At 34.6% G+C, this 20,624-nt stretch overlaps 1 protein-coding gene across 1 annotated transcript in view; it reads right to left on the bottom strand.

Moving 5' to 3' along the window:
- Positions 1-20,351, bottom strand: part of LOC138710081 (uncharacterized) — a 29,672-nt gene extending 9,321 nt beyond the window's left edge. The window contains exon 1 of the mRNA XM_069840711.1: positions 20,199-20,351. Coding sequence (XP_069696812.1) covers positions 20,199-20,216 — 18 coding nt within the window. The 5' untranslated portion in view covers positions 20,217-20,351. The remainder of the gene's footprint in view (positions 1-20,198) is intronic.
- Between the last annotated feature and the right edge of the window lie 273 nt (positions 20,352-20,624).

Here is a 20,624-nt window from a genome sequence, read left to right as displayed (position 1 = left end):
GCCCAGGTTCAATTCCGAACGGGGTCAAAATTGTTCATGTAAAATTTCTAACTCTGGACTAGGAGAGAGTCCATACCTGTTGAGTACAGTTAGCACGTCTGGCCGCGAAACGAGGTGGCCCTGGTTCGAATCCCGGCCGGGAAAAGTTACCTGGTTGAGGTTTTTTCCGGGGTTTTCCCTCAATCCAGTTTGAGTAAATGCTGGGTACTTTTGTGCTGGACCCCGTACTCATTTCAGGAGCATTATCACCTTCATATCATTCAGACGCTAAATAACCTGAGGTGTTGATACAGCCTCGTAAAATAACCTACTTAAACTTAAACTAGGAGAGATGGCGGTGCACAACTTCTAATCATTATATTGTGCACCAATATGCCTTGGTTAAATCCCAAATCTCTCCGCAGTACATTAGAAGAGAAGGCATATGTCACTGTTGATAATGATTCGTCCGTCGCACAGTGGTCTAAAATCCATATTTAGGAGGACAAATGCAGAAAAATGACATGTAAAAAAAATGAAATGAAACCCTTAAATTATTTTTCCTATATAACTGAGTAACACTGAATTGATTATCTTAATCAGCGGCGGTGGCTGCATAGCGAGATAAGAAGCCGGTAACATGCCACATTTCGCCACCAAGCATTCTTACTCAGCAAGCGCCGCGATTCTGCCGTTTTCCTTGTGCTGTAACTCTGTTGTAAGTGGTCGATTCAATTCATTTTTGGTACCAACATGTCAAGTAGTTGTTTAGGTATGTAACACTGTTTGTTTTTGTTACATTTAATGTTATTATAGTATGTAAAATTAGCATGAATGGACACGGGACAAAATATAAATATAACCATTGAGTGCAGACTTTGCTAAGGCAGAGAAAAAAAAAACCCTTTGGTTCGTCCAAAAATGATTTTCTTTTTCACTTCCTCCACTATTTACCTGTGTTTTAAATCTAGTCTTAAGGTGCGCAGATTTGCGGAAGTAATAATTTATGAGCACTTTTCTTTCGAGGTGCAGTAGTGCAATTTTTCTCGGTTGCAGTTATTTCAATATCTGTGCACCGAATCTGCTTTCGCAGTATAATTCAGGGAATTCAAGATGACAGCTTGTTAATTATGTACCAAATAAGCTTCTCGAGTGTCCAAGCGGTGCAATAGTACTTAAAATGTTACATTCCCCCCCCCCATAAGATTTTGTCTAAATTCATCCCCCTGTAAGGGGCACTTCTGCTCATACCAACGTAAACAGAGTTTGTACACAAAACAAATGTACTAAGTGTAACTACTGTATAAAATTTCATAAAAATCTGTTAAATAGGACAAAAGTTACTAATTTTGTCTAATTGCGCCCCCCCCCCCATAAGAGATAGTTACACTTAGACCAACGTAATGAGAGCTTGTCTACAAAACATACATACTACCTGTAACTACTTTGTAAAATTTCATAAAAAATCTGTTAAATAGGAGAAAAGTTACTAATTTTGTCTAATTGTGCCCCTAAAAGTGGTAGTTCTCCTTATACCAACGTAATAAGAGCTTGTATACAAAACATGTATGTTCCTTGTAACTGTTTTGTAAAATTTCATACAAATCTATCAAATGGGAGAAAAGTTATTAATTTTGTTTAATTGCGCCCCCCCCTATAAGGGGTAGTTCCCCTTATACCAACGTAACGAGAGCTTGTATACAAAACATACATGCTACCTGTAACTACTGTGTAAAATTTCATAAAAATCTGTTAAATAGGAGAAAAGTTACTAATTTTGTCTAATTGCGCCCCCTATAAGGGGTAGTTCCCCTTATACGAACGTAATCAGAGCTTGTATACAAAACATATATGCTACTTGTAACTGCTTTGCAAAATTTCATAAAAATCTGTTAAATAGGAGAAAAGTTACTAATTTTGTCTAATTGCGCCCCCACTATAAGGGGTGGTTCCCCTTATACCAACGTAACGAGAGCTTGTATACAAAACATATATGCTACTTGTAACTGCTTTGTAAAATTTCATAAAAATCTGTTAAATAGGAGAAAAGTTACTAATTTTGTCTAATTGCGCCCCCACTATAAGGGGTGGTTCCCCTTATACCAACGTAACGAGAGCTTGTATACAAAACATATATGCTACCTGTAACTACTGTGTAAAATTTCATAAAAATCTGTTAAATAGGAGAAAAGTTACTAATTTTGTCTAATTGCGCCCCCTATAAGGGGTAGTTCTCCTTATACGAACGTAATCAGAGCTTGTATACAAAACATATATGCTACTTGTAACTGCTTTGTAAAATTTCATAAAAATCTGTTAAATAGGAGAAAAGTTACTAATTTTGTCTAATTGCGCCCCCACTATAAGGGGTGGTTCCCCTTATACCAACGTAACGAGAGCTTGTATACAAAACATATATGCTACCTGTGACTGCTGTGTAAAATTTCGTAAAAATCTATTGAATAGGAGAAAAGTTACTGATTTTGTCTAATTGCGCCCCCTATAAGGGGTAGTTCCCCTTATACGAACATAATCAGAGCTTGTATACAAAACATATATGCTACTTGTAACTGCTTTGTAAAATTTCATAAAAATCTGTTAGATAGCTGAAAAGTTATTAATATGTCCCGCAAAATTTGCATTCTAGACCACTGTGCGTCGGATGGAGATGTTAAGCCTGGCGGTCCCCTTGGTGCTATTCAACAGGAGTAGGCTACATGCGGAAACCGTGTTTCTCCTTCTCCCTTCAACTTCATCATCATTATCATCACCTATTCCCTACACTACACTTACACGAGCATTTACACATACACTCACCCTAGTAAATGACACAACTCTTCACAGATACACACCGTGCATAACGTGGTCCGCCGAAGTGGTGTGCAACTTGAAAATGGGTTACAGTCCTACCATCTATCTACAGTATGCGGAACCCGATTCACGAAAGTGAAGTGGATAGATATCAGATACACATACATTTAAATTTTTCAAAATAAAGTACAAAATGGAACTTTACTGTAATTGCACCACTCAACTTCTAACAACATAAAAAAATACCATCAGAAATCTTTTCAAAGCATCTAGAAACAGTTACTTAGATATGTACCAGATAGTAATACTGTGTCGTGTGGACAAATATGTTGCATTATCTAGTTATGTTGGGGGTATCATGGTGATCTCGGACCGATTTCACAAATGCCGATCAATAAAGCGGTCGAAATAATGCTAGATTTGCTTTCAGAATTATTGTATTGGGTTAATAAAGGTACATAAATAAAGTATATTTTGAATACTTGAATTATTAATTATGAATCGAGACAATTAAGAATTAAATATACCAGTACTTATAAAAATTAGGAAGCAGTAGGGTTTGAACCGGTAACCTATTGGTTTACAAGTGTTGTTTTCTAAGTAATTCACTTGCTAATGTTCTCCTATTCATATCTTTCATGCTAGCATTACCTATAAAACTTCAAAACTTTTGTGCTAGACTACTACTTGTTTAATATATTTATTATTAATAATTATATTTTTAGTACTTGCTCTTTAAAACTTGAACTTTAGCGACCTAAGCGTAGCTCGTTTGCCTGCTGATCCGGAGTTGCGCTTGGGCGTGGGTTCGATTCCTGCTTGGACTGATTACCTGTTTGAATTTTTTCCGAGGTTTACTCCAACCGTAAGGCGAATGTCAGGTAATCTATGGCGAATCTCAGCCTCATCTCACCAAATACCGTCTCGCTATCACCAATTTCATCAACTCTAAATAACCCAATAGTTGATATAGCTTCATAAAATATCCAAGTTAGAAAGTATAATTTAGACAGCTTTAAGAAGAAATATTGTCTTTGAAACGCACGTAAATAAGTTTAGCAGACTCATACTTTATTAGAAGCTAGGCTACGCCTCGTCCCGAATCAACTCAATTCGTCCGCTAAAGTTTCGCTATTCTTACTTCATATATTATACATTATTGTCCTTTCTCCTTCATGAAATAATTTTTTTTCCGTAATAATACTTGCAAATTATTTTCGACAGCTACTTTGTTAAGGTGATAAATAATTCTTCGTAGATTTTCTATACAGTGTCAATAATTTCAGGGGACTATTCTTTGAGACATTAAGGGGACACTCAACTATATTTTGGAACTTTTTTCCTATTTGACCAATCTTTTTCAAATTTGGAGAAAAAGTTTAATATACACATGGAAAGTAACATGCAAAATCTCAGCTCATTCGATCCAATACTATTGAAAATAAAATATTTCAATTTTTAATCAATCATTAATTGAAATATCACTTTTAATTATTATTTTTTATTTTTTGGCTTTGTGCATTTGACTGTGACTTCTCAATGAATAGGGGAAGAATTTTGCTTATTGATTTAGTTCTGTCACGTAAATTAGTGTAGAAATTTAATTTTTCATTTCTATGACACTTTTTCTGCAATTTTTAAGTTGAGTGTCCCCTTATAAAAAGGTTTAATACACTTTTACTCGTTTTTGCTTCCATATCTAAATAAATTTTTTTATATGAAATATCTCATAGTGTGTTATGGGAATTCATGCTTAGTTAATTTAAGAGAGCAGGGTAATATGATAATAAATTATTTAAATAATTTTAGTTTTGTCATTTAAATGTGCAGAAATTTCATCAGAGCAAATATAACTTTTCGTTCTGCAAATATATTTTACAATGTTATATTTGTTCGGATAAAATTTCTCCACGTTTAAAGGACAAAGCTAAATTCTTCCAATTCTCTATTGTGATACGTAATACACTGCTCTCTTAAATTGATTGACCATATTGGGAACTAAATGGTTTTCCCAAAACACTCTAACGGTATTAAATATTTCATATAAAACCATTTTATCTCGAAATGGAAACAAAACCTAGCAAAATTCTATTAAACCCTTTCGTTTGAAATGTCTCAAAGAATAGACCTCTGAAATTAATGACATTACTTACACCCTTGTAAGGAATATATAAATATAAATATAAATATACTTTAATGTCGTCCACACTTGTGGAGTAACGGTTAGCGCGTCTGGCCGCGAAACCAGGTGGCCTGGGTTCGAATCCCGGTCGGGGCAAGTTACCTGGTTGAGGTTTTTTCCGGAGTTTTCCCTCAACCCAATTTTAGCAAATGCTGGGTAACTTTCGGTGCTAGACCCCGACTCATTTCACCGGCATTATCACCTTCATCTCATTCAGACGCTATATAACCTAAGATTTTGATACAGCATCGTAAAATAACCTACTTGAATAAATGTTTTAATGTCATGGGAAAAGTAATGTCTCAATTTTATTATCCTTATTTATAATTTACTTATTTACAGGCTTTTAAGGAACCCGGAGGTTCATTGCCGCCATTGGTCCCTATCCTGAGCAAGATTAATCCAGTCTCTACCATCATATCCCATCTCCATCAAATCCATTTTAATATTATCCTCCCATCTTCGTCTCGGCCTCCCCAAAGGTCTTTTTCCCCTCCGGTCTCCCAACTAACACTCTATATGCATTTCTGAATTCGCCCATACGTGTTACATATCCTGCCCATCTCAAACGTCTGGAATTAATGTTCCCAATTATGTCAGGTGAGGAATACAATGCGTGCAGCTCTGCCTTGTGTAACTTTCTCCATTCTCCTATAACTTCATTTGTCTTAGCCCCAAATATTTTCCTAAGTACATTACTCTCAAACACTCTTAGCCTATGTTCGTCTCTCAAAGTGAGACTCCAAGTTTCACAACTATAAAGAACAACCGGTAATATAACTGTTTTATAAATTCTAACTTTCAGATTTTTTGACAGCAGACTGGATGATAAAAGCTTCTCAACCGAATAATAACAGGCATTTCCCATATTTATTCTGTGTTTAATTTCCTCCCCAGTATAATTTATATTTGTTACTGTTGCTCCCGACATTATCTATTTATATTTATGTTTTAAAATGTATCAATTACTTTTACGGCATCTTATTGAAAATAAGATATTTACTGAATTTTAAAATAATACTAAAATATCAATTGTCTGAATATTTATTATAATCAAAACAATTACTTTCTTTTATATATAAGTAGTATGATTTTTGAGATTTAACAATGAAAATAAGTAGCTCTCTCCTGTTTTCCCTTCCCCTCTCCGCGCTAGTAATTTCTCCTATTTATATCTAATCCTCTTCGCCCTCACTCCTCTCCTTCCCAATTCTAACTTCCATTCTCACTACTGTAACTGTTACAATGATGGAAATTTGAGTGTGGCTCGAGCTGAACAACAATGGACCTGAATCATGGTAGTTCGATTTAGGATGCATAAAAGTTAGCCAACTCTACCGACCGTGTTGGTAACGTATGATTTAATTCCGCGCTGTCGGAACTCGCAGAAAGCTTCTTGAAAGTGAAAGCGAAACGAATTCATCAGACGCAGGATAATCTCGAATTGAAACAGTAATGCACTAGTGATGTTCTGCATATTAATTCTTAAAATTCGCCCTCCTTTTGTTTTATCCGAGTTGGAATTCAGCCGACGCAGTGTCGTAAGTTGTTTCCACAATATCAACTTTATTACTAAGCCCGCTGTACCTCATAAACTGCAGGACTGCAGTGTCCGTACTCGGTTAATGCTTTAATATACGGGGCTGTGTGGTAATCTGACCTCCACTAACTAGTACATTACTGCTCATGCAAAATGCATCGCGTTTTTAGTTGCCTTGAAATTTTTAAATCTATCGTGATTAAAATGGAGTAATTTCTCGTCCACATTCAGTACGTAAATTAAGAGTAGTCTATCAAAAATAAAGGTAAAAGCAGGTAAAAGGTGGAGAAGTTCAGGTTTCGAAAGTCGGCATTTTATAATATTCATGAGATAAGGAGTTTGAATATAGCCAGTCGCTAAAGCAATTTAATTGTACTTCTGCTGTGTTAGTTGTTCAGCATACATTAGGTAGTGAAGCAAGGGGACAGCTTCAAATATTTGCTATAAATAATAACCTGAGCTGCTGTCAGGAAATCAGGAGGAGGATAGCAATGGCAAAGGAAGCTTTTGATATAAAAAGAAGCAAAGGAAAAAAAAACTAAGAAAGAAACTAGTGAAGTGCTTTGTGTGAATGTGGCATTGTATGGAGCAGAAACATGACATTACGACGATGTGAAGGGAAGCGACTAGAATCATTTGAAAAGTAGATATGGAGAAAAATGGGGCGTGTGAAATGGACAGACAGAATATGAAACGAAGCTGAGCTAGAAAGAGTGCGTGATGAAGGGATAATGCTGAAATAGATCAGGAAGAGAAAAAGAAACTGATTGGGTCACTGGCTAAAAACAAATTGTCTACTGAATGTTTCACTGAAAGGAAAGGTGAACGAAAGAAATGTTCGTGGCAAAAGAAGGTATCAGATGATACACAACATTAACATTAAGATGCATAGATCGTTTGCGGAAGACAGAAAATAGAAAAGATTGGAAAATTCTGTGTTTGCAGTAAAAAACACAAACTTATGTGTATAATACTATGAATGAATGAATCGATCAATGAATCAATGAATGAAGTGAAATTCATTATTGAATATTTGGCTTACGAAGATGAACATGGCAGGCGTCTTTTATAATCCGATCATACACAATTTGTGCAGTAATAAAACATCTGTGTAATAATAATAATAATAATAATAATAATAATAATAATAATAATAATAATAATAATAATTCCGGCCTTTTCGATGCCGATTTGTGCAGTAATACAAATTTCTTTTTTTAAAAAAAAGGAAAGAAATCTCAGTGAACATCATGACACGCTATAGCTACAGTTTGCATGGCGACTATAAAAACTAGCTATAATCGGCAGGAAGTGGTTTCTTTATCAGCGTACACTTAGCGGCAAAAAGAATGGGCCGACTCTTGGTCGATAGAAATGCTAAGTTCTATCGCGCGGTTCACTCGTGTAAACGTAACCCCTGCAAGGCATTGCTGTGGTGTCTCTTCATTGAAAGTCGTCCGTCTATAATGTAGTAAACCTTACGAGCAGTGTGTGGGCCAGTGGTAAGAAGTCTGACATCCGTACCAGAGGTTGTGAGTTCACTTACTGGTACGATAGAATTATTATTTTTTTTATTTCAACTTTTACTTAATTTATTAGTTTAAATATGAAATGGCCTTTGTTAACAAACTTCGTTATGCCTGCCTTGTAAAAATATTATTGCCCATCACCTGTGGGCTATTAATAGGTGAGACCTGGCCTGTATAAACAAAAATACTTGTTTCACATCCTAAAAGCCGGACGCATATCAAACACAAAAACAAACAATTTTTTTTAATATATTAACAATAAAAGGCCTGTGGTGGGGACTAGTATCTCGTCCACAAACCACCTGCGTCAACGACTGCCCTCATTCTGCGCAGCATGGAGTCCACAAGATTATGGAACAGGTCTAAATTCTTGGCCATCTCCTCCCACGCGTCTAGAACTCTGTCCCACAATTCCTCAGGTGTCCGAACGGGTGGTTGTTCTGCCCAAATAGAGCGTAGGATCCTTTTGACTGCAGCCCACAAATTTTGAATCGGATTCATATCTGGTGAATTTGGAGGCCAGTCGACTGGGTCGACATCACGCCTCCTCGTAAACCATCTTTGAATCCGATTGGCGGTGTGTATCGGATGATTATCCTGCTGGAAGAAAAGTGTTCCTTCTGGATATCGTTTTCCGTTGTATTAACAGATAGCAGTATTGCTTGAAAGAGAGAGAGGGAGTTTATTGTTTATTAGAGTTTGGGAATATTCTAAGAGATATCGCCACATAATTATAGCTTTGCGAGACACATATGATTGCAAATTTGTAATTAAAAAAAAAGAAGATTGGGGGAGATTCGAACCTTGAGCTACTGTTTCAAATTGTTCAATATACCAATGCCGTAACGTCTTACCTACTGTGACTGCTACTATCAATTCGGCATAATACGTGGTTTTCCTGTTCATATTCGCTCCGGTTGATTTTGTATTTATCAATTTTATTATTATTTCATTCTTCAAGGGTCCTGGTGTATCTAGAATCAACCCGCCATTCGATTTTATTACATATTTTAACTCTTAAACAATATTCAGAAAATTTAAATGGTTTAATTATGTGTTACCTAGTGAACTACAGCCTTGACGAGACGCGCATGCGCAATGCTATGTCTCTGTAACTTACAAATTGTAGGCCGGCCCATTCTTTTTGCCGCTAAGTATACATCGCTGTCAATTCTCATTTGTTTTGCTGCCATAACTCGATTCAATATTTCTACATGGCCTTCTCTGAATATCGATTATTGAACATGTATGAGGCGATGTGCGTCCTGAATTTGCTTCAGAAGCAACCTCCAGCGATCTGCGTCGCGTCCAAATATTTATGTTGGCGATTATCGCTGTAAAGAAACCGTGCGCATTCATTTTAACTGCTAGCAACTCCTGGCGACAATCGCCAGCGATGTGCGCCCGGCGATGATCGCCGTAAACAAACCGCGGCTTATATCATCCGAACGGCTGGATAACCAGGTTTAGAATCCGAAGACGCGAATATCATCCCAAACGATCCAGTTGGGGCAGTTTTTTGCTGTGCTGTCAACTCTGTCGGATAGGTTCCTGCTAATTCCTACAATCTGCTAAACCGATAGGAAAATCTGCCAGGAAATTAGGCCTCTTTGTATTTAATTTTACAACTCTGTTTACTGTGAAGAATTAATTTTTGGGTCAATATTGTATACTATAAAAACGGACAAGTAGCAATTTTGACATAATTCACACATCCTTCAGAAGATTAATGAATCATTGCTATTTATCCCATCCCAGTCCCTATTTTGCCATTATTTAGCAACACCTGTGGCATAATTACTTCTTTTACGTATGAATTATATAGAATTCCATTTCATTCCATATGAAAAACTGTTATTTCCAGATCATGCACGTCCTCTCCTGGAAACGCTAGCATTCGTTATGTTGATACCACGATAAAAAAAATTAGTCTATAATCAGGCTTATCGCTATTATTGCTATTGCGTCACACGACAGTGTTATAAGTATATGTAACTTTGATTTAACAACATAATTTTGTTGATGCAGAGCGCATTATAACGAAACTTTCTAAATTGTAGCTCGTACGATCGCTAGCTTAAGGCTGGTTCACAATAAACCGGAAACGGAAACGACACCGAAAACGAGAACGGAAATATTGTTAAATGAAATGTATTTAAATGTGAGCATTCACAATGAACAAGAAGCTTGCAGGATTCGGGAACGGGAACGTGAAAATTAATTGTGAATGTTCACATTTAAATATATTTTATTTTAACAATATTTCCGTCCACACCTGTGGAGTAACGGTTAGCACGTCTGGCCGCGAAACCAGGTGGCCCGGGTTCGAATCCCGGTCGGGGCAAGTTACCTGGTTGAGGTTTTCTCCGGGGTTTTCCCTCAACCCAATACGAGCAAATGCTGGGTAACTTTCGGTGCTGGACCCCGGACTCATTTCACCGGCATTATCACCTCCATTTCATTCAGACGCTAAATAACCTAGATGTTGATAAAGCGTCGTAAAATAATCCAATAAAATAAAAATAAATAAAAAACAATATTTCCGTTCTCGTTGTCGTTACCGTTCCGGTGTATTGTGGACCAGCCTTAAATCGTTTTCTCGCACTCAAAAACCGTAGATACACCACTCTTCATAAAAATTATTAGGCCTGCTTACAAGATAACATTTAAAAGCATACTAGTATAATATCTAACATGTACATATTCAAGATTTGCTTGTTTAGTATGAGCACTTTATAATTTAATATTTTCATTGTTATTTTCTTGATCATAAATCAAATGTAGGAAACAGAAAACGGATGTAGGTAAATTCTCATTTTTAAATAGAACTATAAATGATTGGAATGACCTACCTGCAGCGGTCTTTGAGGGCTCTCCTTCCTTAAGGAGATTCAAGAATAATTTAAAAAGTTGTGTATAAAGTGAAAATTAAAATTAAGGTGACATTCAACATTTAATTTTTTAAGGTGACATGTATTTATCTAGGCTGACGAGTTTACTTCCTAGGTTTGAATTGTAAATTATTTAAAACTAGCGTGTAAGAGGGCCTTAGACTAGAAATGTTTAGTTTAAATGTAGTTCTGTTTATAAGTATGCATGAGGATGTAATTATTTGACTTATTTGAACTGTTGTATCAGTGAAGCGAGGTGAGTCAGTGAAGTTATGGTTTTACAGTGCAGTGAACAGTTCCCATCAGTGATAATTTATAGCGTCAATGAAATGTGTTCTATAGTGTCAGTGAAATGTGTTACAGAGTGTCAGTGAAATGTGTGCTAAAGTGTCAGTGAAATGCGTCATAGTGCCACTACAGGGAATGAGATAAGAGTAAAGTGAAAGACTATTGAAACTTATGTAGGACCTATAGATAATTATGTAGGGTGTATTGTAAAATTAGGTATTTTATTTTATGTTTTATTATTATTTTGTTAAATTGTATTGTGTATTATTATTGTATTGTGTGTAAAATTGTATATGTGTTGTAAAATTGTATTGTGTATTGTAAATTGTATTGTGTGTTGGTTATAATTTTATTGTGTATTGTTAATATTGTATATACCACTGCCACCGGGTGCTTGCCACTTGCAGTGTAAATAAATACATACATCTAAACTGTTTGTAAGGAGTGTAGATTGATTCTGTTTACTGAACTCTCGCTTCTAAGAAGTCGACTTCGTAGTTACTATTACATGGAAGGAAAGCGTAAGACACGATGACTACGGTTAAGAGATAATCTGAAAGTATAATGAAAGGTAATAAACGCGTGAAGTTGTTTATATTGGCTTTCTAGAAAGTTCAATTGCCTTAACAATATATTCATTAACACGTATATTAATTTAACATAATCATCTCCACTGACAAACATGCCCCGTTTGTTTACTCTGTGACTCAATGTTTCTTGGTTTCTTAATCAGTATGTAGCATGCTTTATATCCTAATGTTCATACAAACACACAAAAGGCTTCTGTACAAACTATTCGACCAAGTACGAAAGAGAGAGATAGTTGTAACTCGTTTAAACACTGTAGAGGCTATTGTTGGTGATGCAGTAAAAGCCCATATAATAAAAGTTTGCATGCATAATAAACGTAGTTTAGTGCTTGGATATTTCTCCTTGTGTGTACTTGAATATATTCCACAACCAAGTGGATGGCTGGTTGGTTAGCTTGCATTGTGCTGTGTGACTAGTGTCTCTGTAGAATCCTTCAGGATTCAGACATAGAATCCAACCTCGTATAACTACATTGCATTATAAACTATTTTACCCTCAGTATACGCTGAATTCTCATAATGTTTATTCACGTTAGTGTAAATTTATGTATGACATTGTTAGAATAAACGCGAGTACCTTAAAATATTATTGTTTTAAGAAACTTTTTGCTTTAAGAGAGGACGTACACTATTGGCCTGCAAACATTTAGTGACATTCATTTTTTTTTATATCTCGGCAACTATAAAAGATAAGCGAAGAAAACCATTCATGATTAATATACATACATCACACTTAATAAAACAGTATTCAGAATGTTAAAATAGTTAATAATTACCAGTAAAAATAATATTAAAAATGCATAATTTTTTTACAACCGTAAACCGTTTACATAATAAAATATACAATTAGTTAAATATCTGCATGATTCTTTTACTGGAATGTTTTAAAGATCAACATTAACAACATACTCTAAGATCTTCTACATATTCATTCAGGAAATATTTTTTTTCGTAATCAAACATTTCAGAAAATTTAATATTGAAGGTAACGATTGAGAAAAAAATATATTTCTTGAGGGAATAGATAAAAGATCCTAATATATATATCTATATATGTATATTCTTTTCCATATAATGAGATTCAGAATTTTACTGCAAATATTATTTTCAAACTCTCGTTAATTAGCCTACATCCTGAAGTTTTTTAGTAATATTTTTATAGAATATCTTGTTAAACTTATTAATGAATATTTCTTTATTTATTTTATTGCTAGTAAATTTCAAATGAATACAAGTTAATACAATATAATATAAACTAATCCACTTCTGAATGAGTAAGACTTGTGCTCAGGAGGGGATTCCAAGACAACGAAAAATAAAATTGAGAGTGAATAAATTAGATTGAAAAGTGTTAAATATCTAAACCCAAATATAAATCCAACACAAATTTTATATATTTTTTATTAATTTGGAGATAATTAGTAGTTAAAATAATATTAGAATAAAATTTGTTTAATAATCTGTGACCTTGACTCATGCTATGATAAAAAGCTGCATTTGTTTTACATTTATGTTCAGATAAACTCAGATGATCCATATTTTTAGTTCTACATTTATGTATATACCTTTCAAAGTTAGTAAGATTTCTGTGAAAATATTTTAATAAAATAAAATAATAAATTTGTTTTATGTTGAAAACTTTGAAATGTTTAAACAATTCAGTTGAGTAATCTTTCTGCTTTTTTAAACAAATTTTAATACTTTTTTCTGTAGTAAAATTAACGGATAATGGTTGTATTTGTAAGTTCCACCCCAACCTATAATACCATACATAAATATAGATTGAAATAATGCTTAATAAATTGTACGTAAACAGTTGATTGACAAAATATTTTCTTAGAACAACAAAGTAATATGTTTTACGTAATTTATTGCAAATATAATGAATATTATTATTCCATTTTAAATGATTACCAATAATTATACCTAAGTACTTAACCTCGTTAACTTAATTTATAACTGAACAATTGAAACTTATATCGCAACAGTCAAAATTATGCATTTTAATTTGTAGAGTAGATGAAATTGGTTTATTACCTTTATTATTTAAAGAAAATGGGATAGCTATTATTTTATCTTCATTAATTACAAGTGAATTGAAATCTAACCACTTTTTATTAATTTAAGCCGCAATTTGGATTATAATAACCACAAGCCCACGTTTTTCCACTAAAAAGTAAAACAGTATCATCAGCGTACGAATATAAATAACCTTAATTTCTTTAAGGTCTATCATTAAAAGGTCATATTATATTGAAAATAAAATTTGTCCAAGGACTGTTCCTTGCGGAACTCCTATTTTAATTTTAATAAATTCACTTAATTCATTATCAATTTTAGTAGCTCGAATAATTTATATAAATATTATTAATGGTTTGGCCTTACAGAATTCTCTCTTATTGTTATTTTTGTTAATTACTGAGAAAAATTCGATCCGGCGCCGGGGATCGAACCCAAGACCCCCCCGTTCTACGCACTGGGTGCATTATTACTGAGCTACGCCGAGGCTCAATCCATACCACTGGATCGAATCTTTCTTCTTTGGTTCTTTCCTTTACTTCCTTACTCCATGTTCGACATATATTATGTCGTCATACAAGGAGCGCGCTCTTATAAATATAAGCGACTTATGCCACCGGCACTCCACAGTTTGTTTCTAGTGTTAGACGAATAATTGTAAATATTATTAATTTTTTGGTCCTACAGAAGGCCACAAGGGGGAAAAAACCAAAGGAGAAAGATTCGATCCGATGCTGTGGATTGAGCTTCTGAAAAGATCAGTGGTAGAGCAAGCAGTGCGTAGAACTGAGGGTCCTGGGTTCGATCCTCGGCGCCGGAGCGAATTTTTCTCTGTCATTAATATTAAATAATTATTAATAATTGTTTACCAAATTATATTTTTTCTCATTGCTTGAAAATTTCCAGATTGGTACCGGTTTCAAAAAAGGGTTATGGTAATTTACCTTCATATTATACGCCTATTTCTGATGAAAGCCAGTTATGTGTGTACTTTGAATTCAATGGTATATTTATTACATCTCAATTTGAGTTTAGAGACAGTAAATTTACTATTGCTGCTTTTGGAAATATGATTACAGAAATTTTGAATATATTTGGTATTATGAATGCGAGAGGGCAGTTCTTTGTGACTTGAGCAAGGGTTTCGAGCGTCTCTCTTGTGGTATTTTAATAAATAAGTTTGGGTACTATTGTGTCTCTAATAATTCCCTGAAATTAATATTATATTATCTATTTGAAATAAATATATAAGTATATATTAATAACAGATACATAAGTATATATTAATAACAGAGTTTCAGATCTTCGTTATACAAGTTATGGTGAACGCCAAGAGTAACATTTTGGGCGCTGTTTTTCTGTTGTATTAATGACCAACCTGTGAATGTTAATACTGAAGTTGCAATATATTCTGATGATAATACTGCTCTAGCTACACATAGAAATATTGATGATCTGAAATTAATGATACAGATTGCTTTAAGGGGTTAGGTACAGCTTACAGCAGTAAAAGTTTGGAAATATTCAACATTTTTTCCCTCCATTACTGTATCTTGTACAATAATGAAAATTGGTATGTGTAAAACACTGTTCTGCTATATGAAAAAATATTTTTACGATTTAAAAAAAATTATTTACATCCAACATTCTTTGATGAAATTTTTAGTACGAGTATGTATTTATGCATGTTATATCTACAATATGATGCAAGATCACTTCTCTACCTTTGATAGATTGTCTGATAAAAATTTTTTCATTTAAAAAATGGTCAAGTATCAGTACTTTCTTCTAAAAAAATATTTATTTACGAATGTAGTTGAAAGAGCATGATATTGTAAACATGAGTTTCAGCAATAAAATAAAAGAGAGAGAACATGAAAATGTTAACAAGTTTATGAATTATGAGGGGAAATGCTTCATCACTGCATAGTGAAATGCCACCATTTTGAATTTGTAAAAGAAAAATATAAATATTTTTTTTTTAATCGTAAAAATATTTTTTCTCTCGTATAGCAGAAGGATAGTGTTTTACACATACCAATTTTCACTATTGTACAGGATATAGTAATGGAGGAAAAAAATGTTAAATATTTCAAAAAATTTCACTTCTGTAAGCTTTACCTAACCCCTTAAGTGATCAGGAAATGTGCTTTGCTGCTAAAGAATTCACTGTTATAAAGTTAAAAGTCGGAAGATAACTTTATATCGAATGTAACCTGTTTTTAATAAAGGATCATTGACTAGATTTTGGCAACTTTATATTATTAAGTTATATTTTTGAATACCTACGATGTTGTATACAATCTGTTTTTATTTTGTAGGTAACATCTTGGTTCCTGTTATTCCATGGATAATTCTACCTTAACTACAACATCTTGGATATCAACAAATAGTATGTTTACCCTTACACATATTTAAAATATTTTATTGCCTTATTACGTATCTATAACTGTCATACTTATGTATTTTAAGAATGAACTTACCCCTTTGGGAGTTAACTGTATTTTCCGTTTTTTATTTTTCATTGTTATCTATTGAATTTTTGTGGCATCGTAGTGAAGAAGATATAATTAAGATAATTTCAGTGAAACTGCTTGAATGATCCATTTATGTCCGAGTTACGTATTTAGTTAACTACAATTTTTAGATACTGTCTCGATATTCAATTACGTTAGTGGTTAGTTTAAAGTTAGGAATACTGAAGACATAATTGTGTAGAACCCAATGTCCCAAGCCATTAAAACATGAATTTTATATAAAAAACAGAATGTTTTAGCTTACTGGTTTTACTTTAGGAAAATTCGGAGTTTCGTTCTAATTTTTTCTACATATTTAACGAATTATTCTCTATGTATTCGATACCGATATCTAGTTAATATTTAAAATAGAAAGCAGTAACTTCTTATTCTTCGTCACTTAGATCATAATCATTATATAATTAGTTTCATGAATGTGATGTATTCTTATTCACTTAATTTTTCCGCATTTTCTAATAATTAGACTTCGTTGAATTGCCACACGCAGCATGCAATCAGGTTGCCGATGTACGGTAGTATAGAGGAGGTGGGCGACCTCCCGGTCTCGTAGTATAAGCAGTTCATGTTAAGAGATGTGACCGGTCCAAATAGATAGAGCAGCTACAGTTAATGTATACCTATATAAGCACTTGTTTTTGCATTACTGTGGTTGGAATAGTCAGAGCTTAACATTTGTTCAGTGCAGACAAGAATTCAATCAAACATACTACAATGAGAGTGTTGCTGTTCCAAATAATTGCCCCTAGAATATCCTTAACCCCGCAGCCAGTCTTGACCCGTTGGAGAACGTGGTTGGATGCTATTAATTATTATGCAGAACATTACGACAAAATAATGGAGGTAATTGATACATTGGATAACACAGACAGTTCCGCTGTTGCAGCTGTAAAATCATTGCCTTCTGAACAGCTATTGGAAGATATTCTGTTCATTGATTCTAATTTTAAAATCGCGTCCAAAAGCATCACTCTGTTAGAATCGTCTAAACTACAACTCTCAGAAGCCCTTAATATAGTGGATAAAGTATCACAAACCGTTATCCAAAATAACAATTCACTAATTTCAGAAAAAGTGAAATGTAAGTTGAGAAACATTGCTAAAAATTCTGCCAATTCACAACTTCGTATTATAAATGATGTACTATCAGATCACGATAAGACGTCTGAAGTTGGTGTACTAAAAAGTAGTGACTTCACATTCTTCAATTATGCACCTATTACATTTTACCAATATAAAAACTGTTTGAGTGACCATCGCAGGAGGTTCACTTTGTAATCGCTCAAAATGTACGTAACTCTTCACTGCCATGCACATATTCAAGGATGATGTATCTTACATTAAATTTAAAAGTTAATATATCTCACTACAAAATAATTGCCTATTTACATGTTTAGACATTTCCTACTTGAATTATCATTCATTATAGTTCTTGAATGCAGGATACAGGTTTTATTGTAACCGCAGTATACTGCTCAGTGCTTACATCAGAGGCATACTCCATCCGTTGCACTCCCCCTTCTCATACAGTCTATATCGTGTGCGTAGTAAACCTTACGATTCTCGTGGAAATTCCACGAAGTCTAGTAATAATTGACCTATTATCGAATTATCAGTCCGTTTTATTTCTAATTCATTTTCTGTAACTGCAGTGCGCCTGAGCCATGCAGGCTATATCAGGAAATTGTTCGGCGGGTTTCCCGATATGTTCCCACACGTCCTCTGCTAGGATGGATACGCATATTCGACAGTGATACTGTTTGTTTGGCTGTTGTTCATTGCAGGTTGTTTGAGATGCTGTGCGGCAATTGTAAACGGATATTCATTAACAGAATATACATACATATAGGCCTACAACATTTACCTACATAAAAATAACAAATCGCATGGAAAAGCCACGTGAAAATTCAGATGTAAATATCCTAACAGGCCAGTAACTTCTAGATGTACAATAGTGGAAAAAAAAACCGGATCGACCCTTGTAGCTGATTTCAGAGCCTTGTTCACTCCAGAGCACGATAGATTGGTAACTAAGACTTTTGTGGTTCGAATCCTGCCCGGGAAGAAAATCTTTTTTTTTATTCCTTATTGAAATTTATTCCCAACTAACTATTTTGAATAATTATTTGAAATGATGTTCATCTTCACGAGAAAGAACCCTTCCCGGTGCCGTACAGTCGATTTGGAAACAAACACCCCCTCCCCAACGCTATGAGAGGAAGCTACTTATCCATGTGTAATGTGCTTTGATGCCAACTTAAAATGACCTGGAGTATGCCCTTCTATACGCCAAGAATAATGACACACGGCCATGCCTGTAGGCTACATATTGTTGTGATAGACTGGAATTATAAATTGCCACACAGCCGCTTAACGTTATTGCAGAAGAGAAAAATTGCTGCTTGATTTGAACTTGGAAACATTGTCGCTCAAATTAAGCGTTTATTCCTTAGACGAAGTGTTTCCATGCAGGTAGATCGGTCACACAGGACCACCCGTTGGACTCCACGATCACCTGATGACTCCCCTGGATTTCTTTGTCTGGGGATTCACCAAGGATCGTGTCTATGCGACTAAACCACGCATCATTCTCGAATTGAACACAAAATACAAATGGTTATGCCTGACAAGGCCACCAGAATCCATGAAGAGTTGATACGTCGCCAACATTTGTACATTCAGCAGAACGGAAGAAATTTTTAATATGGTACATCATAATTTGTCAACAATTGAAACTGACTTTACGTTTATGTGTTTTAATAAAGTTTTAAAACACTAACCATTCTTTCGTTTAATAGCTCTGCCGGCGAGGGGAGGGAGTGTTTGTTCTCAAATTCACTGTGCGGCACCGGGAATGGTTCTTTCTCGTGAAGATAAACATCATTTCAAAAAATTATTCAAAATAGTTAGTTTTTCGATAGACTTATTACTTATGAAGGACCCTGTATAATATTGAAACGTTATTTATTTTCCAATAATACGTTTCTGATTGCTAAGGAGCAAGATGCGCGTAGAGTGTTACAGAAATAGTAACGGACATGTTTACTTAAGAAGCGCCCGCTTAAAGTTTTCACATTAAAAGTATTTCAAAAACCACTTTTTGGAGAAGAGACATTTAACAAGTGCTTCTATCGAATCTTGGAATAAATTTTTTAATAATCTAAATACTGTTCCTAGTAAATGTATCTATGGATTTTTAGAAATTAAATTAAATTAAGTTTTATTTATTGACACTCACAACTGCCGAGGTTATATCAACGTCTCGCAGGAGTTCTTTTACATGCCAGTAAATGTACTGGCGTGAACCTGTCCCATTTAAGCACAATTAAATTCCTTCGACCTGAGCCGAGATCGAACCGGAAACCTCGGGCACGGAAGGCCAGCACTCTATCGACTGCGCCACCCAGGCCGACTCTTATGAATTTTTAGAATACCTACTTTTGCTTCTGCGAGTATTAACGATCGTGAATCATTAAAGAAATTTGACCTGTAGTTTACTTTTTATAAAGAACAGATATTATTGCTCATTGAAACCTGTTACTAGGCCTATATTTTTTTCAGGTGAATTCTTTGATGTGACGTCAGGAACCCCAAATTTCGTTGGCCAGAAACACATTTAGCACTTAAAATTAGTCTTGGCAGTAAAATATTAATCGAGCTCGAAGCTCCGTATGAAAAAGTAAAACATTTGCGACATCCTCCTACTTCACCACTGTTGTGAACATCACTGCAAATTTGAGAAATAAATGACGTTAACATCACTGTCACTGGGCTTTCACAACACTTTACATGTAACATGGCAACACTGTAAAACCGTACAGAGAAACATTTTTACCTTTGACGATGTGACCATGATGCGTTCCGGCGTTTTTTTTTTTACACGTAAATCTGTAATGCAGCAAAAACCACTAACTCTATAGATGTCTCTTTGTTTACTATGTTTGCCCACCGTGGATTCAGAAGCTTTATAGAGTAGATGCAGTATACGTTTCTAAACGCCATCTGATAGTCAAGTGTTTGTACGTAAGGTAAAGAAAGACTTTCACATGCAATATGGTCTATACTCTCTCTCCCTCTCCCCCCTTCCTTCCGTACAACGCCTCAAATCAAAGAAGCTTTAAAACTTTGTATATGGGTAATTTCCCCAGCGGTAGGAAGCTGGAGTAGGAGTATGGGATGAATGATATCTCCCTTCCCCTTCTCTCCAGTAATGTGGCTGTGTTCAATAGGTTAAGTTTCCTTCACTCTTATCTACAGCTTA

This window comes from Periplaneta americana, chromosome 12 (assembly GCF_040183065.1).
Source record: "Periplaneta americana isolate PAMFEO1 chromosome 12, P.americana_PAMFEO1_priV1, whole genome shotgun sequence".
NCBI lineage: Eukaryota > Metazoa > Arthropoda > Insecta > Blattodea > Blattidae > Periplaneta > Periplaneta americana.
The sequence above is the reverse complement of the archived record's forward strand: the minus strand, read 5'-3'. Positions and strand labels throughout refer to the sequence as shown.